Source organism: Centrocercus urophasianus, unplaced genomic scaffold, assembly GCF_019232065.1.
Source record: "Centrocercus urophasianus isolate 14NV4802_14NV808 unplaced genomic scaffold, USGS_Curo_1.0 seq_14, whole genome shotgun sequence".
Classification (NCBI taxonomy): Eukaryota; Metazoa; Chordata; class Aves; order Galliformes; family Phasianidae; genus Centrocercus; species Centrocercus urophasianus.
In genome coordinates, this window is record NW_024884586.1 from 25,434,172 (window position 1) to 25,459,451 (window position 25,280).

The 25,280-nt window shown below is 34.8% G+C and overlaps 1 protein-coding gene across 1 annotated transcript in view; it reads left to right on the plus strand.

Annotated features, from left to right (window-relative positions):
- The window catches only part of AQR (aquarius intron-binding spliceosomal factor), a 46,046-nt gene that overhangs the window by 1,381 nt on the left and 19,385 nt on the right, over positions 1-25,280 (plus strand). The window contains exons 3-22 of the mRNA XM_042813985.1: positions 260-300; positions 1,164-1,199; positions 2,859-2,979; positions 3,753-3,893; positions 4,726-4,794; positions 5,286-5,386; positions 6,092-6,168; positions 8,051-8,115; positions 9,938-10,054; positions 10,968-11,081; positions 11,833-11,936; positions 12,432-12,534; positions 13,503-13,623; positions 14,201-14,342; positions 15,069-15,247; positions 19,768-19,935; positions 20,362-20,531; positions 21,328-21,569; positions 22,973-23,116; positions 23,755-23,824. Coding sequence (XP_042669919.1) covers positions 260-300; positions 1,164-1,199; positions 2,859-2,979; positions 3,753-3,893; positions 4,726-4,794; positions 5,286-5,386; positions 6,092-6,168; positions 8,051-8,115; positions 9,938-10,054; positions 10,968-11,081; positions 11,833-11,936; positions 12,432-12,534; positions 13,503-13,623; positions 14,201-14,342; positions 15,069-15,247; positions 19,768-19,935; positions 20,362-20,531; positions 21,328-21,569; positions 22,973-23,116; positions 23,755-23,824 — 2,325 coding nt within the window. The remainder of the gene's footprint in view (positions 1-259; positions 301-1,163; positions 1,200-2,858; positions 2,980-3,752; positions 3,894-4,725; positions 4,795-5,285; positions 5,387-6,091; positions 6,169-8,050; positions 8,116-9,937; positions 10,055-10,967; positions 11,082-11,832; positions 11,937-12,431; positions 12,535-13,502; positions 13,624-14,200; positions 14,343-15,068; positions 15,248-19,767; positions 19,936-20,361; positions 20,532-21,327; positions 21,570-22,972; positions 23,117-23,754; positions 23,825-25,280) is intronic.

The following is a 25,280-nucleotide window of genomic DNA, read 5'->3' on the forward strand; positions in this document are numbered from 1 at the left end:
AGACAAAGATTAGTGGTGAAAAAGACTTGCATATCATTTTGACTTTTATATAAAACTCTGAGTGAGACTTAGGTAATTTCTTCTTTATCTCTGAAGCCTTTGGTCTGACCAGAGCTGAGATGTGTTTGGTATGATATATTTAACCAAATATAGTTAATCAGAGAGTAACTAATGCACAGTAACTTGGAATGCATAAAACATATGAATGCATTTTCAATAATTTTATGACGTATAGTTTTTAAATTGTTCTTACCCATAGGTTATTGAAGATGTATATGCAAAAGAAATTGTCAAATCAAAGTAAGTACACTGGTCACTTTCTGTTAAAGACAACCATTTCAACGTTATGTGTATTGCAGTTATTTCTGATGCTTCATAGAGTGATTTGAAATACATTTGTATATTGAAAGCAGTCGGGAATGATATAAATGCATTGCAGTATAGTTGTAATAATAATAATTACGTTATTTCAAAGTTCAAATGTGACAAAAAGGAAGTTCATGAGCTCATACTCCTTGTATATGAGTGTTGGACAGCTCTTGTTTGGTCTGGCACTGTATTGTGATTTGTTTGTTTTGTGTTGTGATGATTATAGAAGGCTGATCTCTTTATTGCTAGTTGTAGTGCCTCTGGCTTTTTGCTTTTTATTTATTTGTTTGTTTATTTATTTTCTTTTTTCCCTAGTTTTTGTAACCAGATTTAAAGCAAGAATCCTATTTCATTGAATTTCAATGAATGAGGTAGACAAGGAAAAAGAAGAGTTCTTATTTTTACGTCTGTGTGTATAGAAATAGGTGGTAACAATAGAAGTTGGAAGCTCTTCAGGACAAATTCGAATTTTGAAGGCAATATGGTTTGTAATTGCTTTATGAAAGTAATCTAAAATTGCCATGCAGAATCAGAGCAAACTTGCATTTTCGTTAACTCAGAAGCAACGCTGTTACAAACTGAATTAGCATATAGTCATAATTTTCCAGAACATGCTGTTAGCTTCTACCAATTTATGTCTTCAAGACTGTAAGAAAATTGTCCCCGTACTGGAAGGTCTGGATGGACTCACTGCATGCAACAAAACAAGGGGGGGAAATAACCATTTTTTTGTGCAGCTGTGCACAGAAAGCTTTTTTTGCTATGCTAATTGATTACTTTTCTTTCATTTTTAGGTTTGCAATTAGAAAGATAATGCTTCTTGAATTCAGGTAAGCTAAATGGAGTAAAATTTTAAGTCTATTTTCTGTAGAAATTCATAAAAGTGGAGAAACAGATGCAGAGCAGTTAATCTGCTTGAAGTTTATATACTTGCTTTGTTTCTGTCTCGAGTCTTATGAGCAGGCAGAATTAGATAGATTTTGCTTGAAGAGGCTGAAATATGTAAGTAGTAGCACTAGCTAGAAAAATAGGATAATTTTTTATTTATTTATTATTTATTGTTTCCTGCTTCCTTGTTAGAAAAGGTGCAAGAGAAAAAATAAGCTGTCATTTTGGGTTTGACAGAGCAATACCATGGAGTTACTGTTTCAGTCATTTTTGTGAAAATTCATAATATAATAAGTTTGTAATGTGATTTAAGTACTTTTTGTTGTATATCCACATCTGCTACCATTTATCCTGTAAGTCATGTTCTCTGTTTTTTCCTTTCCTCTGTCAGTCCCTCAGGCTCTCTTGCCTTCACACACATGAGATTTTTCCATTCATATTTACATAGATTTATCCTATATAATTCTATAGATTTGGGAACATAAAAATATTTTTATTAAAATGTATTGGAAGTTTATTGGAGTTCTTGGATGGAATGAAATATGGAACTCCCTCTTGATTTGCGGGAGGATGGAGGAATTTCCTTCTCCTTGGAAGCAGTATACATCCCATATTGTATGTCTGAAGTTCTCATTTTCTTTATCTGATGCTACACATCATCTGGGGAATAAGCCACCAGGAAGTATAAATCCTTATCTGACTCTTATTGAGACTTCTGCTCCTGGCTATATATACGTACAAACCCTTGCTGTTTTGTTGTTTCCTTTTTTTTTTTTCCCCTCACTGTTCCTGGTACTTGTCTTACCCAAATTATTGGAAAAGTAAATAAGTAAAACGGGCTCGTAAAAGGACAAAAAGAATGTTAGAGCCAGCATTAAGATGAGAACGAGTAAGCAACTGAATTAGAAACAAACAAGAATTTCTGGAGGCATAAGGTGCAAATACGCTGTTGAAAATAATGGATTTAGAGATTTTTCTCCTAAGGAATAGCTATCCTGCATAGCTTCAGGGGGTAGCTAGAAGAGGGAGGCAGCTCTGTGTTCAAATTGCTTCTTATCTCTAAGCTAGTTTTAAGAGATTCTTCTGTGAGAAAGGTACCATCTTAATGAAGAAGCAGTGCTTGTTGCTGGATAGCTGCTATTTCCCAGAGTCCAGTTATTTTTTTCAGATTTCTTGAATTCACTTAATAAAGGTAACAGTTATATAATTACTCAGATAGTTTTGCATGGTGGTTGTCCTTTGCATCTTATGCTAGGAAGTGCATGTGACATTCTGTAGTTAAGTGAATTTCTTTTCCTTCTGGATAATCAGTATGAATTCTTTTTCTGATTATGTGTTGAGCTGTGGCTACTTAGGGCATTTTTAAACCTCTCTTATCAGTTTGTTATCCCGATGAGAAAATCATCTGTCTCTTGTAGCAGTTACGTGAATCTGCCATTACCAAGTTTGCTGAAGTGACCTGATTGAGAGTTAGCTTCAGGAACTGCTCAGTAACTTTAAAGATGACAAACCAACCTCGCCTGTGAATAATTGCTTTTTTGTGTGAGTGACAGATTATGTGGGTGGCAGCAACTAATGACATGTTCTTTGTCTTTTCAAAGCCAGTACCTTGAAAATTACCTATGGATGAATTATTCTCCAGAGGTGTCCAGTAAGGCGTACTTAATGTCAATCTGCTGTATGGTGAACGAGAAGTTCAGAGAGAATGTCCCTGCGTGGGAGGTAACCAATTACAATTACAGCTAGAATTGACTTTTATATAGAAATTGCAGTTTTTGCAGTGTGTTCTCTTATACTGATGGAAAGTAGCAAAGCTTGCGATGTTTAAAGTAAATGGTACTTCTGCTGGAATATTTCATATTATATAGTGTGAGTTAGAGAAAGCAGTACATGGATGAAAGATCACCTGATTATTTTTTTTCTGTGCATGAATCTTTTGTTCTGCTTCAGTGGCACTTTACTTTTTTTGCACTTGAAAAGGTCTGGCACATGCAGAGAAGTTATTTCTCTGATAGTAATAGGAAAAAGAACTTTTATATCTGTGCATATGAGAAGGCACTATTGAGAATCTGACATTTTATCTAATATCATTTTCCTTGAAACCTGTGAGTAATGGTTTTGTGGCTATATTGCATGAAATTTTAAACTGAATCTCTTATTGCTACTTCTGTGTATTGTTTTGTTTAGTAGCAGCTTTGGAAATGTTTTTGCGTTTCTACAAATGGTCCACTTTTCATGGTCTGTGTCCTATGTATTGCTTATGTTAGAGGGCAGATATAGTGCAGTAGTCCCTTTAAGAGTTCTCCCACATACTGGGGAATCCCTGATCAGGAGAATATCATTAAGACTGTGTGTTGCCTAGTAAGAATAAATGTCAGAAAAAAAAATTCTTCCTTTTATGCATTTGAATGAATCTGGAGATCTCAAGTTATGCTGTGTGATTGCAGTTTGAAATTTGACCTTGACTCAAGATTAACTTCCTTTTCTGTTCCTAGACATTCAAAAAGAAGTCAGAGCACTTTCCCTTCTTTTTCAAATGCATTCTGGAAGCATCACTGGTTGAGGATGATGATGAATTCTCTCTACATGAACAGACAGTTCTCCTACTTTTCCTTGATCATTGCTTCAATAGTTTGGTATGTGAAGTGTAACTTTTATAATACTTACTGTGTGGTTCTGCCCTCTTAGCAGCAGTTCAGTTTTAGCAATTCTTTAGGAGACAGAATTTTCATTTATAGATGATGGTGATGTTGGATGGTGTTTACCCTTCTTTTTGAGGCTTGGTTTCTCTCTACACACAAAGTTGCAAGAGACTCAAGATTTGAAGTAATGAATTTAGAGACGTATATTCAGTTACATTTCAAATGGTGCTTAAAAATATTTTTACTAAAAAATATGTTTTACCCTTAAATGAATTTGTTACTACAGGTCTCTTGTTTGGTTGCAAAATTGCATAGAACTATTTTTATTAACGTATTGCTGCATGTTATGATTTTTATTATTAAGAGAGATGATGGAGTTTTTTCACCTTTGAAAAGAGAATTTGGGTTATACTTGTCTTCACTTTTCATATGTTAGTCCTAAGGAACCATATGACCAGATTATTCTTAATCTGTACTAGAAGCTGGACACAGTTGTAGATTCTAATTTGCAAGTGTAGAGAGGAAAAGAAAAACAACATGGATGTTATATGAAATATGTCTCTGTTAACTCTCTTGTCAGTGTATATATTGGACACAAGATGTATTAGTCAAAATCAAGGTTTATACAAGCAGTGAACAGTTCTAAGAGTTACTGGGGAGTGATGTTGTGTAATTTCCTGTTAGGAAGTTGTGAAATCTAATACAGCAAATACATGTGGATCGCAATGTCCACTGATTATTTTACAAGATTATACTTGCAATACAGGCACATCAGAAAGTATAAACGTCCTTAAAAATGCTTTTTATATCTCTAACTTTCTGACAGGAAGTGGATTTGATAAGAGGTCAGGTGCAGCAGCTCATTTCCTTACCGATGTGGATGGCTCTACAACCTGTAAGCATAATAATGTAACCTTCTAGGCAAAATGCAAGTTCTGCAATGTGAGTTGTATAGTGACTGTCCAGTATTTGAAACGGTCTGCATTACAGTGGATCTGTATTTTTGTGTGCTTGGCAAACTCTTTTCTGTTTGTTGCAAATTTCTATGTTCATTTGCAATTGTATTTTTTTTTCCCTCCACAAATTTAAGCTTTATTGATCATTGCTTTTTTGAAGTATTGTTTGTAGGCTAGGACATGAAAATGCTATAGGACTGGGAAATTGACTTGCTATGGAAATGGGAAGCAGTGAAATAGGAAAGCAAAGAATACCAAAAAGCCAACTGAGAAGGGTGTATGTGGTACTACTGAGGGAATAAGTTTTAAATAGATGGATGATGCAGATGTGTGTCAGTGACTTCTATAGACATTTTTTTGAATTACTACTTGGTATTATTGAGTTTCATTATTTGCTTTTCTTGTAAGAAAGACTTTCTTACCTTTTCAGAAACGGCTGGAGCAAGAGCTGAAAAAGACACCAAAACTAAGAAAATTCTGGAATCTAATTAAGAAAAATGATGAGAAAATGCATGAGGAGGCAAGAGTGCAGTATGTTACAACAGATTTTTTTTTCCATTTAAATTCAATGGCCGATGTATTGGCCGTTGTAATTCAACTAAGTGGAGTTGTTATAATAATAATATTCATAATTAAAAAGCAACAGCGAAAGCCAGACAACCAATCAACAACATGTAAAGCTCACACATGAGGATCGATTGTGTTTTCTCTCTTGGAAACTATTTTGTTTTCCAGTAATCTTCATATAAATTAATGTTACAGAAGCTAACATTTTATTTGATCTGTGAGTTTATGATTACAAATTTTAGAGCCAGTGGATAAGGGCTATATAACAGTATTGTATTGTATAGTTGCTCATGTATTTTTTTCATGGCAAGGTCTTCACTCTCACTTGAATTAAAGTGCTTAAGTAAACTTGTGTGTATCTTACAGAAGTTAAATGTTCAAATAATTTTTGTATTATAATGTGATAAAGTGTAGGTGGTATCATACTTCTCTTTTACTTAGTAGAAGTATGGGATGTTAATCCATTTTTTTTTTCTATAAGTTAAGAACCAATTCTGCTAATCTGTTTGCCGAGTGGAAGAAAGTTTATCATCTAAAGAAATTAGGAATGGCTCAAAACAAGTCATTACCATTATGTATGTCTGAAAGCAGCTGACTTCGTACTTGTGAAAGATATTTCTAGTCTTCATTTCAGGAATATTAATTCTTTTGTCCTCTATTTGATTTTAGAGCATATCGAGAGAGAAGATTTCTTTCACAGCTCATTCAGAAATTCATTTCTGTGCTAAAATCAATACCTGTCTCAGGTAACTCCTGGTTCTTGTGTTATTTTGTTGTCTGTTAATGTGTCTTAAATTCTTTTCTTGTATTGAAGCATAACTACTTAGGATACCAGCCTGAGGTTGGAGACCTTATCTATACGGGGTTTTGGTAATAAGCCTGTCTGCATGGATTTCATGTCAAAGTTAATATTTGTATTTATGCTTTAAAAATGAAATAGCAGAAACTTACTTTAAGCATGTTTTATTTAGGTTCAATGTGGACTTAAAAATATTTTCAGGATAGTGGTACTCTTAATTGTGTACTTATATCTTCCATACAATATTAAAACATCTCAAAGCATGCCTATATGGGTTGTTATAAATGCATATCATGAAGCTGTCAGTAATATCATATTCTGTCAGTAACGTTGATTTATGGTGAGAGCAGAAACGTGAGTGAAATTAAATGCTGTGAAATTTGACTACTCATGATTTATGAGAAGTCACACTGACAAGAAAAAATTATATGCTTGCCTGATTGAGAACAGAAAAAGTGTTTCTACAGAAGGATAGTAGCATTTTGACAAATAAATAAACTGCTTATAATCCAAGCACAATTTAGATAACATCACTTGCTAGAATTCTGCTTTTGTTCTTAAGAGCTAAAACTTGGAAAGAGTTTGTGAGCTTTACGGAGAATTTCTGCGTATCAAGGCTTTTTCAAAAAAGGTACCTAACTCATCCAGCTTCCCAGCTGTGCAAAGACTGGTTTCCAAAGACTTGCTTTAACAGTAGGCTGAAGGCTTTTGAAAATAGACATTCATTAAAGCGGATTTCGTATTGTGTTCTGACTTGATCCTCTTAGCTTCTCAGCAGTCCACTTAAACTATACGCTGCTTTCAGCATTGTAGCGAAGCCCTTGATGATACATCTTGTAATGTTTCAGTGGGTCCGGTACTGGTGAAAGTACTGGTTCTTAGGTCATTTTTTTCTTTTTTTTCCATGCTTTTTAGATCTTTATTTGAAGAAAATCTTCACACCAATCACATTTCTCTTTTTTTATGTATTTTTTTTCTTAAGAGCACTTCGTTTAAATGTTTTCATAGGGTTGCAGAGTAGTTGAGATTGGAAGGGACCCTTATGTGTTATATAGTGTTATATAGTCCAACCCCTTGATCAAAGCACAGTTAGTTAGAGGAGGTTGCTCCAGACCTTGTCCAGTTAGACTTGAGTGTTTCCAAGGGAATATAACAGGCAGTTGGACAGTCAACTAAGGACTTTCAGCCAGTTGACCACACGTGCCACATACATACTAAAAATATTTTAGCTGAAAAGACATTTGTGGGAATGGGGTGAGATGTGGAAAGAGATCTTCGTGGGCCAAACATGTTTGAAAGATACTACACTTTACCTGAGTATATACATTGTTAGACCATTTGACCATTTAGGATGCAAAACTAATAGGTTGATTTAATGCAGCATTCAGTACCTTTGAATTTTGTGACAGCCTTTTGCTGATTTGACTGCAGTTTTAAAAGTTAATCTATATATATATATATATATATATATATATATGTATATTTTAATTTTTTAAATTTTATTTATTTTTAGGACTTGACATGAAAAGTTTTTAAGAAATGTAGCAGGCCTGGTGTCATGTGAAAGTGAGCATTTTTGTGTGGCATATTGTTTGTGTTTTTCAGTGGAAAAATTGACTTCTAGGATTCTAGCTTCTTTTATTTCTTATATCCAACTATGTTCTGGTTCACAGTGAAGGAAAGGATTGTTTGAGGAAAAAGAGAAGAAGAATGTCCTGGTTAGTTTTCTAACCTTGTTAGAAGCTGATACTGATGTACTAGCAACATTCTAGTATGTTTAAAAATATATTGTGGTGTGGATCAATTATAAATATTTTATTCCTATCTAGGTCCTGTTTCTATGGACAAAGTTCATTATTGTGAGAGATTCATTGAACTCATGATCGATCTTGAGGTAAATTGTTTTGTTTCAGCCTGTTTCTAGATGTGCTTTCTACTTCTTTTTATCATAAAGTTGTCATTTTAGACTTATTCCAGTTAACAAGTAGTTAAGTTACAGCTGTGCATAAGGTTGCTTAATAGTGGTTTTCCAGCTGTAAATAAGAGGTTGGAGCAGTGCAGCTACACTGGGACTTGATGGAGCATTTATCTGATTTATAAATGATTAGAGAAGTCTAAGATCCTAGGTTGCTCTGTGAAGACTCCTAATGAGAGCAGTAGTAATTTCAGCAATTGAAGAAAATGTGTGAAGCTTTAATCCATTAGGATTAATCTAGGAAGCTTCCTTTCAAAGCACCATGGGCTACGTAAAGTATCTTTTGTGTTGAAGATTATAATCCCAGAAGGCATGTGTAGTTCTGAAATACAATGTTTTTTTATTTGACTAGAATTCATTATTTACAAGGAACAGTTCTGGTGATCTGAGTTTGGTTCAGAATAATAGTAGGAGGCGAAGTGAGGTTCTCTGAAATTTATCTGCAGATACTGAGAAAATGGGACAGTTTAAAGCTTTGCAGTACCAGGATAAAGCATAAGATATTAATTGACACCTTCTCACATGAGTAACAACTTAAAGTAATTTCAGCTTGAAAAGACATTCTGGAATAGGACGATTTGCTGAAATGCTAAGCACATTTAAATTAGGGGCTGTTGTCCTATGGACGTAATACATTTTTGTAACGGATTGATGTATTTGGTGTTAAGCTTAAACCTTGTTTCTGGCCAAACCACTTAGAGGCAGTACATTTAATGTTGTCATTAAGTGTTAAAGGAAGGTTGGAATTCAGAAAGTTTATGAAGCCTAAATGACAAAAACAAGCATATGAGAAATTAGCTGTAAATTCAGGTCTGTTTGCCTCTGTGGCATGTATTGTTTTAATGGGTTTTTTTTTGGTTTTTTTTTTTTTTTTTTTTAGTTATACTGAGGTATCTATTTCTATTAAAGTTTGTACTCTAAAATAGAAACTTAGTGTTTTCATAAGTCAGAAGGAACAGTTTCTTAGAAAGTTCTTTTGTTGATTGAGTTCGCTTATTTTGGTGGTGATTGTATGTGACAATTAACATTCTACTGTAAAATCTTTTCTTATCTTTATCTTAGTTCTAAATGTCACGTTGATGTCTTTTGACTTTCTAAATTCATCTGTACGTTCCACTGGGAACAACTCATTTTTAAACAGCTTAAATTCATTTGTAAAGCAGCTTGAACAATTTTCATTGAAAATGTGGTCTCAACTTTTCTAAGCTTGAAATTAGTAATAAAACTGAAAAAATATTAGAACTACTGTACATACCTTATGAATAATGGAAGTTAGAGTACTGTAGATAGAAAAAAAGGGAGTTCTCAGTTCTGAGATGCTCAAGCTTAATATAAAAACAAAACAAGGCGACTGAAATGAGTGTAGAACATGCACATTTAAAACAGTATTGCAGCAGTTTGTTGTTATCATGTGTGGCACACAAGGATTATGTAGACACTACTGGTGGAACAGTTGCTTTATTTAATTTACTTTTATTGCTAACAGGGTGTAATCTCACTCATGATGAGTTTATGCCTCGTTGCCAGACTAGTAGAAGTTCATAGCACCCTTCCTGCATAAAACCTGGTCTTAGCACACAAATGCTGCCTTAGTATGAGGACCTGTATTAGGGTTTTAGATAAGTTAATAACTGCAGCAATCTATCATTGTCTGCCTTCATGTAATGGAGAGAAATTGAGAAACCAAGATTTCTTTAATTTTGAAGAATTGTTTGTACTAATATGACATTATTTACCACAGGCTTTGCTTCCCACACGACGCTGGTTTAATACAGTGTTGGATGACTCCCATCTTGTTGTTCACTGTTACTTGTCAAGTCTTGCCAAAAGAGAGAAGGAGGGTCATCTTTTTTGCCAGGTGAAATAAGAAGTTTTTTTTTTTTTCATTCTGCAATTCTAAATATTGCAGTTGTTTTATTTCACATTTGGTAGTTAAGACAGATTTTTATGAATATTTCTGATGAGTGCAAACTACATGTTTATCATAGTCTTTCAGGCAGTAGTCTTTTCTTGTCTATACCTATATGTGCCTGCTTTCATGTTTCTGACTTTTGTGCATTTTTGAAAAGTAGATCCTAGAAAGTGATGCAGTTTGTGGGTTGCTTTATCCCAGGTGTAACAGAAGATGTTACCAGTGCATTCTCTCCTTTATTTTAACCTCAGACAGTTCTACAAGGGTGCTATCTATCAATAATCTCCTTCAGTTTACTTAGCCACAGACAGTTAGTTGTTTACAGCAGGATCTGAAGATTTCTTCTTTTCATCTGCGTTTTTTTGCTGCTTACTGTCTCCTATCTCTAGTGTTTTTTCAGTCTCTCCTAGGGTCTTTGTTGTTGGAACAGAAAGCCTGAAGCTCATTGGTTTAATTTTCTTCTTTTAAGCTGCATCCCGTCATTGAAAAGTGCGAAGAATTCTAGGGTGGGCATAAGATAGGGATGGAGTGAGCAAGACTTTTGCCTTTTGATAGCAGAAAGCCATAAATTGGATTTGGCATCTCACTGAACCTCTTCCTAGGTCAATGCAATATACTTAATTTCTAGAATTGATGTATTAAAAAAAAAATGGTGATGATTGTTGGCTGTGCTGTAATTTCTGTGGCTGTATTTCAACACTATTTCATGCATCAGCCAAACTTGGATGTTACTCCCTGATTCATTTCTTTAAGTACTTTGACAAACTACTGTTTGTGCATGCATTTGTTGTGTTAAATAGTGTTTACATTTGCAGTAGAGCTATTGTTAATTGACTTAATTATATGTGTGTTGTCTCAGCTTTTAGATATGCTTAAATTCTACACTGGCTTTGAAATCAATGATCAAACTGGAAATGCTTTGACAGAGAATGAGATGACAACAATTCACTATGACAGAATTACTTCTTTACAGGTAAAGTGCTTGCAGGACGGAAGGGATGTGGTTTTGCTGTTAAAACTGTTGTGTATACAAATTAGAGTATTTCCCAAAGCATGCTGTTTATTATTCATTTTCATTATCAGGAGTAGTTGTAACTTGACTCTTTATGTCATTTGGAAGGTTTTGATTTATGGATGTGGCTGCAGCAAAATAATGCACTCTAGTAAAACAACGCAAGTTTTGAGATTAAGGTGAACTGCTTGTGTAAGGTTTAGAAGGGAATTTAATTCTGTTATGCAGTAGGTGGCACCATTTCATCAAGACCAGTACATGCATGATAATAGTAGTCCTTTGTACATAAGAGATGAAAAATGAAGTTCTCATCATCTGTTCTATATAAAGATAGTTATACTCGTCAGGGTTTTTCACATGGGATTTAACAAAAAAAAGGAAGCATGGTGAAAATAAACCTTTTCCGAGTTGACTAAAAACTTTACTTAGTTGACTAAAAGTCTACGTCTGTCTTTTTACGTTTTTGTTTTAATGGTAGAACAAGTACTAATATGAGCTCTATCAGAAAAACAGTACATCAGAAACACAGGAATACTAAATAGGTGGTGCTAAGAAAAATGGTGATTGTACCTGTTTTTTATTTCTATCCTGGAGTTGCCTGCAGGGTACTAGAAATACAGAAAGACTGTAGTTTGTGTAAATGCTTAGATTGTGATTAAACTGTTTCATTAATGTGCTTAAGTTCCATTTCTTTGGGGTGGATCTTTTATAGAGAGCAGCATTTGCACACTTCCCGGAGTTATATGACTTCGCACTCTCAAATGTAGCTGCAGTAGATACTCGTGATGCACTGGTGAAGTTATTTGGACCACTCAGGTAAATAATCAGAATTACATTTAACGTAAAATTGATATTCTTTGTTCTCAGTGTGTTTTAATTTAACAAAAATCTAGCCATTTTTCTCTGTTTTCTCATGTCAGTGAAATTAGGGTGTATGGGTTTTTTTTGTTTGTTTGGTTTTTTTTGTGCCTTTGTATCTGTTGAAAATACAGAGACATTTAGAGTTTGGGCCCATTAGTACAGTAGAATGGTACGAACTAGTAGTGAATTACTGGAGTTCCAGCATTGGAAAAATTGTTTTATTTTGCTAATGAGCATGAAAAGCAGTAGACTTCTGGAAAATAGCTAGCTGCTTTTAAAAATTAGACTTTAATTATTGTAAGTTAATTACTGCTACAGTGATTTTTAAATTCTAGTACTTTAGTGACTTCACATTTGAACTTCTTTAATTAAAAAAAAAAAAACTAACTGTAATCTTTAATGTAATTATTAATTAAAAATGGAATTTTTTTTTATTTTGTACTGTTGCAGCTCAAATGTACTCCACCAGGTGGCATCATACCTCTGCTTGCTGCCTTCCCTTCCAGAAGGAAACGATACCAGCTATGAGAAGGAGTTTCTGCTAGAGCTGCTGGTAAAACCATCATTCATGTAATTTAGCACCTACACTGTCCTAAAATAGCTGTTTAGGACCTTGGTAAACCACGTGGGAACCACAGCAGCATTATAACAATAATTTGGATAATAAGCTGGAGCTCAAAAAGATACAAATTAAGTATTTGAAAATCTTGAAATGTTGGAAAATCTTTCTTAAGAAACTAGTATATGTATTTTTGGCATAATAAGGAGAGTCTCAGCAACAGTTTTGAGCTCTTTGGGAAAAGCTGTTGTTTATTTAATTACCTGTTTTGTTAGTTGTTGGGTTTTTTTTCTTAAAAAAAAAAAAAAAAAAAAAAAGTTCAGTGTCTGTTTGGTTCCTCAAGCCTATTTGTAATTCCAGTTATTGCACAAGAGGGTCCTTTTTTTTTTTTTTTTTTTTTTTTTAACTATTCAATTATAATGCTCATTTTAGGCATCTAATCTTCTTATATCTTTCATAAATTTTTTTGTGGTTCCTTCTTCAAAAATTGTTTGCATGATTTTATAAGATTTAGGTGGGAGTAATATGATGCTTATTGATACCATAAACAGATATTTGTCCAGTTTACTCTATAGTAGTATTGGGTGGATTTTTTTCTCCGAAAGGGGAAATGAAGATTAGCTATTACTGGATGACTAGTGTTTCAGTCAGCTACTGAAAATGTGTGCAGTGCAGAACAGAACAAATCAAACCAAACAGAAACAAACAAGCAAACATTTTTCATCAGTTGAGAAAACAGATGATACTTTGAATGACTGATAGTTGGAATATATGCATACTCATCTTTCAGTATCTTTATGTGGATTTAGTTGTGTTTGACTGGAGGAAAAAAGAACAAAGAGGTTATTAAAACAGAGGAAATGGCAAGTGACCACCAGCATTCTTCTGGATTAATGCATATGTTTTAAAGATAGCTTTATTTTCGTGTTTTGATTTACAGAAATTTCAAATGCGTCCTTTAGGTTTCCCGTCATGAGAGACGAATATCTCAAATTCAGCAGCTCAATCAGATGCCTCTTTATCCCACAGAGAAGATTATTTGGGATGAAAATATTGTCCCAACTGAATATTATTCTGGAGAAGGTATGATTAGCAATTTATTGAAGGCTGAAAGGAGCAGTAATTGCCCAAAAAGGGATCCTGTGCTCGTTCTGTCTTCAGAGCTCATGCAATTATAAGGCGTTTTTTAATGAATAGAGTACTTAAATGAAAATCTGAAGGCTTGTGTTTATGCAAAGCCACTTCTTTACTTATAGTCTGTAACAGGTATGATATTCTCAGCAGTACCAGTGCAGGAGTCACCTGGATATACATTCTGTGCGTGTGTATACTAATCACAGATCTTACGCACACACAAATATATACAATATAAAAAATAAATATATGTAAGTGTATTAAAAAAAAGTATATAAATGTGCACTAATCGCTATGTATTGTTGAAAATTTAGGGGAGGAAAGGATGGAAATGTGCATTTGTTAGTAAAGTATATCTACAAAATGAGAAATCCTTGGGAGCTCCTATAATAAGAACTCCACCAGTTATAGCAGTTATATTATGTGTTTACGTACTTGTAATTATGTGGAATCAAAATATTCATTTTCTTTTTTTTTTTTTTTTTTTTTTTAATCATCAAATAACACTTTTCCTTCCCTTCCTTAGGCTGTCTTGCACTTCCCAAACTGAATCTACAGTTTCTGACTCTTCACGATTACTTGCTAAGGAACTTCAATCTCTTTCGCTTGGAGTCGACTTATGAGATCAGACAGGATATTGAAGATAGCGTCAGTAGGATGAAACCATGGTAATATTTGTTAAATGACCTGAACCAGTCAACTCAGCTTGAACTGTAAACAAAGAGCATTTGAGAATGATTTACTAATGTTGAGTGTGTACTAAATGCCTAGTAATGTGTTTTAAATTGTAAGATGCTGTGTTCTGTACTAACCTCTTACACAAGGTGTTTCTGTTCTGTGGGATGATTTTGCAAGAATGAGTTGGTAAGTATACCTGTAGTCTTAACTTGAAAGACTTAATGCTAGATATGGATGCTAACAAACAATGTTTGTGATATTATCAATTATGTGGTGGTTTTCTAAAAGCACTGAACATTGTCTGACTTTATGAAATACAGAAACACTACCTCTAGTTCTTCCATTATATAGTGTTTTATGGCCTATTCTTGAATCTGCCATATTTTGATCCTGTTTAGATTTCAAGGGGATCATTTGGTGTGGCATCTCTTATGTATTGTATCTCTCAGTATTTGCTTTTTGTTACCTTTTTTCTCTGTCTGCCTTCCGTTTTATTAATAACATTGGCATATGTTGCCCTCATGTCTTGAAATACATTTAAAAAAAAATCAGTTCATGTTATACAGTTTGAAAAAAATATGGGATTACATGAGCATGTAAAATTAACTTTTTTTTTGAGTTGACTTTGAGGTGAATTTTTTCACGCTTTAAAAACCAAATCTGTTATTGGATAACAACTAACGAAACTGATTTCTTATATCTTGTTTGTTTTTCAGGCTGTCAGAATATGGAGGTGTGGTCTTTGGTGGATGGGCCAGGATGGCACAGCCCATTGTGTCTTTCACAGTGGTGGAGGTTGCAAAGCCCAATATTGGTGAAAACTGGCCCATGCGAGTACGAGCAGATGTCACAATTAATTTGAATGTTAGAGATAGCATCAAAGATGAATGGGAAGGTACTTGTCATGTTCTGTAAAATAAGGTGCTCAAAATAACTGCTCATCAAAATGTCCTTTGCCTTGATTTTATCTGTAGGAAAGATTTTGTCTGAGGTAGACTTGTCTATCTTAGTATGCTTCAAAAGTATGTTATTCAAGTTCCAATTCTAAGAAATTTAGCCTTTTCTGAATGCAGAATTAAGATTATTGAAATATTTACACTTACGCTGGGGGCAGAATATTTACCATTTTACTGTGATGTTATTCAGTTGGTAACTGTGAAATTCTACACCATAGAGGCAGAATGGAAAGATGATTTAGCATTTGAAATTAACATGCGTGCTAACCATGTCTTATTGTAGAAGTGGCCGAGAATGTGAAATCTCTCTACTAAAAACACAGTAAGCACTTATTCACTGTACAGATCGCAGAGCACTGTCACCATTTGCCTAGGTTGCTTGTGAAGTCTCCTCTATAGAGATCTTCAAAAGCTACCTGGACGTGGTCCTGGGCAACCTGCTCTGGGTGGCCCTGCTTGATCAGGGTAGTTGGATCAGGTAACTTCTGCAGAGGCCCCTTCCAACCTCAAGCATTCTGTGAAAGATGAAAATTTTCATTTCATTAAGTGAGTAGATGTTAGTAATATTCAGTATATTTGAATGTGTTTAGGAAGTGCTGACTATACTAAGTAAGTAATGTTTTTATCTGCAAGCAATGCTTTTTTGCTTGAGGAATTGAACTTTACTTGACTGTGTTGGCAAGTGGCCTACTAGCATGTACCTGTACTTGGATTATCAGTAAATGTCAGTTCCTCTTCTTTTGTAGAGAAACATTGGTGAAATGTGCTGGAGCTACACAATGTGGTACACATTGTGGTACAATGTGGTCAGATCACATAGCACAAATGCTAAAGCTGGAGCATGTAATAAACAAACAGATACAAAATATTTTCTTACTAGTAATGTTAGGATTATTGTTGTCACATGGAGGATGGAAGCAGACTTTGCTATCCTGAAGGCAGTTAATGGCAGGTTTTAAAAATTTCCAGGTTTTATCAGAGTAATCAGTGGCAACAAAGTGATCTTCAGCCTTAACGTAATCAGGCATCCAGCTTCTTACATATGTTGGCAGAGCACTTAAAGAATTTGTATGGAACTTGGGGCAAGTCCCCAGAATTTGCAGTGTTTTAAAATAGTTATTCTGCAATTTCATTCTCAACATTTTCCTGTATTTTGTTATGTTATCTGAATCATAGAATGCCTTGGTGTGAAAGAGACTTTAAAGGTGATCCAGTTCCAATCCCTGTGCTGTGTGTGGAGTTGCCACTTACTAGATAAGACTGCCCAGGACCCCGTCCAACTTGGCTATGAATGCCTCCAGGGGTTGGCTCTCTCCAGCTTCGCTGAGTAACCCGCTCCTGTGCCGCACCACCCCCTGAGTAAAGAATTTCCTCTTAAATTCTAAAGTAAATCTCCCCTCTTTTAGTTTAAAACCATTCTGCCTTATTCTAATGCTATCAAACTGTGTAAACAGTCAGTATCTCTCCTGTTTAAGTTCTAGAGTGCCACAGTGACATCTTCCTGGAGCCTTCTGTTGTCTAAGCTGAATAAGCCCAGCTCCCTCAACCTTTCTTCATCTGGAGAGCAGCTCCACTCCTCTGATCGTCTTTGTGGCCCTCATCTGGGCCTGTTCAACAGCTCCATGCCTCTGTTTTGCTGGGTGACCCAGACTTGAAAACACTACTCCAGATGGGGCCTCACAAGGTCTGAGTAGAGGGGGGAAATCAGCTCCCTTACTTGCTGGCCACCCTTCTTTTGATGCAGCCTGGGATTATGTTGGCCTTTTGGGCTTATGCTTGCATATTGTTAGCTTACACAAGCTTTTCATCCACCACTGTTCATCCCTCTCTGTAAGGCTGCTCTCAATGGGATCTTTTCCCAGCATGTTTGCATATGTGAGATTGCCATGAACCCAAGTGCAACACCTTTAACTTGGCCTTGATATCTTATTAAGTTCTTGTGGGCTCACTTTTCAAGTTTGTCCAGGTCCCATTGGATGGCATCCCTTCCATTTGGTCTGTTTCTTCATGGAAGCCTTCAGTGTAAACAACGTTCTCTGATAGTAACCTATTATTTCTATACTTACTATCCTTGTGTTTTCCATTATAAGAATGATAGAAATTATAGTTACTAATTTATGATTATTTTGAAAACACAATCTTCTCATATGCTTTGATAAGGTTTATAGTAAGTCGCTAACGCTCCTTTACCATTCATCTCTTTATCTGTTAGGTCCATATTTGTCAGTAAAATTGTAATGTAATTTCTTAGCCTACTATTGTGTCAAAATAATTTTATATACTTCTAAGCACTTTAAGATTAGTTTGTGTGTTTAAATGACTGATACATTTTTCTATTCAATTATTAATCCTGTTAATAGGGTTAGCACCAAGGAATTTTGTGTCTGCATATTCCAAAAAGCTAGTTTTTGCCTCCAGTGTAGTTTCATTTCTCCAGTGTTTTCCAGTTATACATGAAAAACAAAGATAAATATAGTAAAATAAGTATTTAATTGATGATAGTAAAACTCTGCTATTCAGTAACATATTCTGTCCTAAATATTGTTAGATGATAGAAATATTCCAGTAGCTAATATCTTTTCTATGGCTCTTTTTTACCAGTGTAAGTAGATATAGATAGATATTATCTATATTATATTATATTAAGTTTGAAAGCAGTATTGCTTTAAGGTAGGTAAATTTTTAAAATTACTGCTGAATCGACACTGAGGTGAAGAATGGATAAATAATTGTCCACTCTGCTCTACTCTGCCCTGGTAAGGCCTCATCTGGAGTACTGCATCCAGTTCTGGGCTCCCCAGTACAAAAAAGACAAGGATCTCTTGGAAAGAGTCCAGCGGAGGGCCACGAAGATGGTGAAGGGCCTGGAGCATCTCTCCTATGAGGAAAGGCTGAGTGAACTGGGTCTGTTCAGCCTTGAGAAAAGAAGACTGAGAGGGGACCTGATCCAGGTCTATAAATATCTAAGGTGTGGGGGGCAGAATGGTGAGGCCAGACTGTTTTCAGTGGTGAGTGGAGACAGGACAAGGGGAAACGGCTGGAAACTGCAGCATAGGAAGTTTCGCACAAATGTGCACAAGAACTTCTTTACAGTGAGGTGACGGAGCACTGGAACAGGCTGCCCAGGGAGGTGGTGGAGTCTCCTTCTCTGGAGATGTTCAAGACCTGCCTGGATGCCTCCCTGTGCGACCTGGTGTAGGGAACCTGCTTTGGCAGGGGGGTTGGACTCTATGATCTCTGAAGGTCCCTTCCAACCCCTACAATTCTGTGATTCTGTGATTCTGTGAATTGTCTTAATGACCTTATTCAAATACCGTCGTATACCTTCTTCAAGTACCTGAAAGCTGATTGCAGTGAGAGCGAGGCTGGTCTATTCTCCCTGGTGACAGGGTAAGGGGAAATGGCCTCAAGTTGCGCCGGGGAGGTTTAGGTTGGGTATCAGGAAAAGCTTTTATACACAAAGGGTTGTTAAGCATTGGAATTGGCTCCCCAGGGAGATGGTTCTGTCACCATCCCTGAATGTGTTTAAAAACTGTCTGGATGTGGTGCTCAGGAACATGATTTAATGGTGAGTTGTTAGAGTTAGGGTAGTATAGTTAGGTTAAGGTTGGACTTGATGACCTTGAAGGTCTTTTCCAACCTGAGCAATTCCATGATTCTATTAAACTTAAGAGGGATAACAGTATTCAGTGAACAACAAGAGAAGTATCTGCCTCAGAAGATGATGATCCATTTAGGTCTGGAAGGATTTTTCTCTCAACTCTGTTTGAGGTTTCTGTTAATGATATAGAGGAGTACTGTGTATATTCATTAAATTTTGGAAGCTTCTCAAAAATGTGTGAATATGTTCAAAATGACAATGAATTGGAGAACTGACCTTTTAAAAGCAGAGTGTAATTTAAGAGAGATGAGTAGAAAACACTAAAGCAAGAAAATTCACTGCATTTTGAAAATAATTTATTGGGCAGTAGCTGTGCATGAGGAAAAGAGTTTGAGTTCAATATGCTACTACTGAGGGAAAAACACTTTATCAGGTCATACTGGGATTTATAAACTGTAATACAGCAAATAACATGAGTAAGTGGCCTTCTACCCTACTAAATAACTGACTTTGTTTGGAATTTTGTGCCTAGTTCAAGGCACACATTTTAGAAAACAATTGGGAAGAATATAGGTTTAGATATGCAGAAGCTTGTTGTTATGAAAAAAAATTTTCTTCTCTTTGTACATGAGATTGTAGCAGATTCTAGTGTGTAAGAGTAGTGGAAAAGAAAAAGACATTTCCTATGGTTTTGTATCTTCAGAGTTAAAAGCATATTTTGAAATTGAGTACATTATGGTCTAAGTAAGCATGTTTTTTAAATTTAAAAAGTCAGATATTTTATTGTGTATATTTTTAAAGAATGGGAGTTGAAAATGGCATTTTATCAATTTACCGAATGTTCCTTTTTGGAATCAGGTCTACGGAAACATGATGTCTGCTTTTTGGTGACGGTACGTCCCACACAACCTTATGGCACTAAGTTTGACCGAAGACGACCTTTTGTTGAGCAAACTGGCCTGGTATATGTTAGAGGCTGTGAAATCCAGGGCATGTTGGATGAGAAGGGACGTGTTATTGAAGAGGGTATGATACACCAATCTTCTTTGAAATATGGTTTTTGGGTATTTTTTGTTTTGTTTTGATTGATTGGCTTTTGCTAACAGCTTAAATTCACTTGCTTCTCTTTTGAGTGGTACTCAATGAGTTATTATTTAATTGAAAAACAGACAAACTAAGTTGATGAGCAGTCCTTGAGAGGTTATTTGTTTACCTCTTATACAAGTTGATATAATGAAATGGTATTTAGCACACTTTCTTTTTAGGATTTAGGGTATATTCTGAAACTCTCGTAGAAATGCAATGAAAAACATGGAACAATACCATCCATACAGTAATTTCATTATATGAATGTGTCTAAAATCTGCTTTAAGAAAGATAATGGATGACTTATTTGAGTACTAATCTGCTTTTGTGGTATATTAAATTCTTTTACTGCTTCATTATGAGCAGGACCTGAACCCAAACCAAGACTTAAAGGCGACTGCAGAACATACAGAGTATTTCTGGACCCAAACCAGTATCAACAAGACATGACCAATACGATCCAAAATGGAGCAGAAGATGTATACGAGACTTTTAATATAATAATGAGAAGAAAACCAAAAGAAAACAATTTCAAGGTAAGGTACCACTCATCAACACTTCAGCCATACAGGTGAACTGTTATCCTAAAGATTACTGAAACTTATTCATTTTAGTTGCACGTGGTGGGCTTTTCAAGTGGAGTTAGATCGGTTCAGCAAGTGATAATTTCCTGCTTACAGCTAAGTAATAGAGTAACTGAAAATCAGAAACTAACTCAAGTAATAATAAGAAAATGAAACATTAGTTTATAATTTTAGTCTTTTGCCAGGTGGCCTGCAGTGTAGTTATATTTGGCTTTTAGAGGCAGGGGAATATGTGGAATATAAGCCTTGCTTATGTTTCTATTCTATAGACATCCAGAACTTCTAATACAGACAGGATGGTCTGAGAATCCTGGAGAGGAATACAGAGCAGAAATATTTGTAGCTATTGATGTGATCTGGTAACTTATTGTATAAATAGAACTGCAGGATCATATCAGACACTATTTTCTTTCAAGATATTTGGATTATGCTTTCGTTGTTCTCTTTGTCCGAGTGTTCTAGAATGAAAACTTTACTAGTAATTATGGTACTCTTTTAGCTCTTCACTAAGAGAACAGTTTAGGATTTTTGTAGTTTGACACGGGTGTTTGTATTCTTTTTTTTTTTTTTTTTTTTTTTAATATATGCGATGTACAGATATAGACCGTAATTAACCAGATATTCATAAGTGGATGACTGATAGATATTAGTATCTTAGAATAACTTGATTAGTCTTTAGTGTGTTATATTTACTTAGTTAAAAAGTCATTCTCCAATCTTCTTTTTCCCTGTTTTTTCCCATTTTCAGGCTGTTCTGGAAACTATTAGAAATCTAATGAACACAGATTGTGTGGTTCCTGACTGGCTACATGACATCATTCTTGGATATGGAGACCCAAGTAGTGCACACTATTCAAAAATGCCAAATCAGATTGCATCTCTAGATTTTAATGACACCTTCCTGTCTATTGATCACTTAAAAGCTAGCTTTCCTGGATACAATATTAAAGTGACTGTTGACAATCCGGAACTACAAGTACCTCCCTTCAGGTGATCTCAAGATTTCAAATACTCGTGGTCTGTTATTCTTGCTGCAGTGCATTTTTAGATGGAATTGAGTTCATTGGTTGAAGGGAGGCGCTCTTTCTTTTAGGAAAATATATTCATATGTTAATATGGAGACTTACTTGTATAGCAGTATACATATAGTTAGTATATACTATGATATATATGGTACAGCATTGCTTGTAAATTACACTATTGCATTTATGGGGAAAGGAACAGTGTAAAATAGAATAAAGGCATGCAGTATTCACTCCTCTATTGGTATCCAGTCTCTCCAAGTTCAGCCTAGTAGTTTTTAAGTTAAATTGTTTTTAGGTCACATTAAAGCAAAAAACAGTGCAGCAGTTTCATAATCCATAAAAGTTTGAGCTTGTGGAAATACTGTTCAGTAAAAACAAATAATCAGGTTTGATGTGCTAGTATGCTTGCTTTATTTTAGGAATTATTTCTGAAAGAAGATGCCTACCTTTCTGAACACTAAATGAGATTTACATATTTTGTTTCAGTGGTGTCGTTGTCCAGCCCAAAACATTAGTGATTAATTTTTAGTTTTGAAAGTGATGTTCTTCATTCTTGGCTTCTTTATACTTGTGCAACTGAGTTTCTCAGTGTATGTAGCTTTTTCAGCTTTTTTTCAAACATTGCATGTAGAGTACATGTGGAGAAGGCAATAACAGTATGTCATTTCTATGACAGTAGTTTGAAGAAGTTGCATATACATACCACATGCGATTTCCTGTGGTGAACTATTGTTAACTTTCACATTTTTTTTTCTATATGTAGAGGTATTGCTGTATTTGTCTTATAAAGAGACTAAAACATTATTGATGCTATAAATGTCTCTCCATTGTTGTATCATGATGATTGGATTGTTACTGGAATTCCTCCTCCGTAATTTGCTGCTGAATTAAAGTATAGATGCTTGACAACATTTACTATAAAAGTAAAGCTGAAGTGGGTGGATAAAAGTCCTTGCATTGAAACTGTTTAGAACATTGACAAATTTTAAGGTGTCCATCAGATCTAGAACAAAATCAGGTTATTACAGCTGACCAGACAGTGCCAGTGGCTTTCTGTTCTATCTTGACTCCTGTCCCTTCCAGTTTCGTTTTTGAACTCTTTGCTATCAGCATTCTTTCACTTGTCTTAAAGCACTGCTCCTGTCTTTTCAAGCTACGTAAAGTACACTTTTGATGTGCTTTTGATGTACTTGTCAAATATACTCTCCTAGTCTGCTTAAGAGTCCTTTCTCTTGTCCTCATCTATACTTTGTCTGAATCTATATTATGATTGTTTAGCTCAACAGTGACAAAAGAAATCTTTCTGTATGAACTTGTAAGACAGTCTGGTGCATGTTTTGAAGCTTAGATTTGAATTATATGTTACAGGATAACTTTCCCAATAACAGGAGGTAAAGGAAAGAAAAGAAAAGAGGATGGGAATGAAGAAAAATCTGAAGAAGTGAAAACATTGATTGTAGAGCCTCACATCATTCCAAACAGGGGACCATATCCATATAATCAACCAAAACGGTAATAGATGTATGTGAATTTGGTTAAAAGCGCTAACAGTTCATTTTCATAACTAAACATACTTTTTTTAAAAAAATGTAATTGTGATATCATTACCAAAAGAGTCGAATATAGGAGTATTTCATCGGTGTTTTTATCATCTCTATTTTAAAAAAAAAAAAAAAAAAAAAAAAAAAGTATTATGAGAAATACTGGCATGTACTTCAAGCATGTAGAGTAGAGCCTTAGTAAAACTCTTCTTGCTTGTGGTAGTCCTGGAAGTGAATTTTTGACAGGCCTGTGTCAGATTCCTTACTGAAGGGAGAAAAAAGTAGTTCAGTTTTCTCTATATCCAGGTAATCTAATAATGTCATTTAACTTGGTATTTCAACATGTCACTGTATTATTCAAGAATTAAAAAGGAGAAATATAGCTAAATAATTTTACAGTACTCTCAGTAGATAGTAACTGAAGACTTTGGTTTAGCTGGGTGATTTTGTAGTGATTTGGCCAATATAATTTAGTGTCTTGTTTAGAGGCATGAAGTTCTGGAGAAATGTGTAGCCAATTAAGTTAAAGCAAATTTGTTTTTAAAGTATTACTGAAACTGTTGGCAAAATCTGTGGGTTTTTTTGATCTTTTATCTTGCTTTGTTACAGCAATACTATTCAATTTACCCATACCCAGATTGAAGCTATACGTGCAGGAATGCAACCTGGACTAACTATGGTAAGAATATTTTAAACTGCTCTTGTTTGTTTGATTCTAGCTTCTAGGTACATTAAATGAAACACCCATAATGCCTTTTTCTGTAGCCTTTGTGAGAGTTCTTATTAAATAACTTAGAGCAAGAGAAAATAATACATAAATATTTCATATTGATCTCTGTATTTGGCTGAATCCTCTCTTAATGACTGAAGACTTTACTCAACAACTGAATTTTTTTTTTCATTGGTTGGATTGATAATTTTAGACTTCTAGCTTTTGTCATGTCTGCCATTTTTAAGCCACTTTAAATTACTTAGATCAAAATAAAACTGATACAGGTTCGTTAAAAGAGATGAAAGTTATTGAGTTTTTTTTCTACTGTCCTGTGAAATTTATTGTACTATCCCTTATATCCTGCTGACTTATATCTATAAGGAGCTGTTAAAAAATAAGAAAATAAAAAAAATCACTTGCAGATTTGTTGGGAAAGTAATTTTTGATCAGTGAAATTCTGCAGCGGTCTCCAGGGCTTACCTGACTACAAGTGCCTGTATTACAGTGAAGTACAGATTATCCTGGCAGTGATTTCTCAGTGGAGTACTCATGTGACTTCTCTGCTCAATGCCGTTAATCTCTTCTTGGACTACATTGGCATTAATGCTAGTTCTTAGGGTGTTTTTTTTGTTTGTTTGTTTGTTTTGTTGTAGTAGTAGTAGTATTCATTTGTATATATTTTTCCTCCTCCATATTCTCATGTTTTTACCACTCTCTAGACACTGCATAGCTAGCACAAAAAATGCAGCTCAAAGGAAAAACCAAATTTCAGTAGAATTGTTGTACGCCTTTTGTCACTGCCTGACTAGATGTGCTGAAACTAGTGTTGTCTTGAAGTGTACATAAAAGTTCCTGAGTTCACAGTGTTTTTGAGTGTGGTATGTTCTCTATTACAGCACAGCAGAACTGTTTCCTGATAGGGTACTGATTTTAGGTTTTTTCATAAATAAAAAGTCTCTTTTTTAAATGCTGTAAAAATGCCACAGTGATAAATTTTAAATTTGATTTTTTAACAATGTTACAGGGTGTGGTGGTTTTTTTTTTTTTTTTTTTTGAGTATTTGTTTAAGAATGCACAAGAATGAATAGGAGTGTTTTAATAGTTTTATTTCATTATTGTACTGTCAACAGAAAGAAGACAGAAGTTACAGTCTTTACTACCATTATTGACTATTTAATTAACACAAAATACCAGGACCAAGGAGAAGATTATATTTCCATCACCTAGTGTCTTTTTTGATTGTATTTTAAATAGTATTGCATACTGTTTATTATTCTCACTTAGTATTAGTTGACTATAAATGACTTTCTAATACAACTGTATAATGCATCATAATCTATCATGTGTCGTGTTTGAGTGGGTTTTGAAATGATAATGTACTACACCTAATAGTCTATCACCTAGCATAAATCTTTGACAAGAG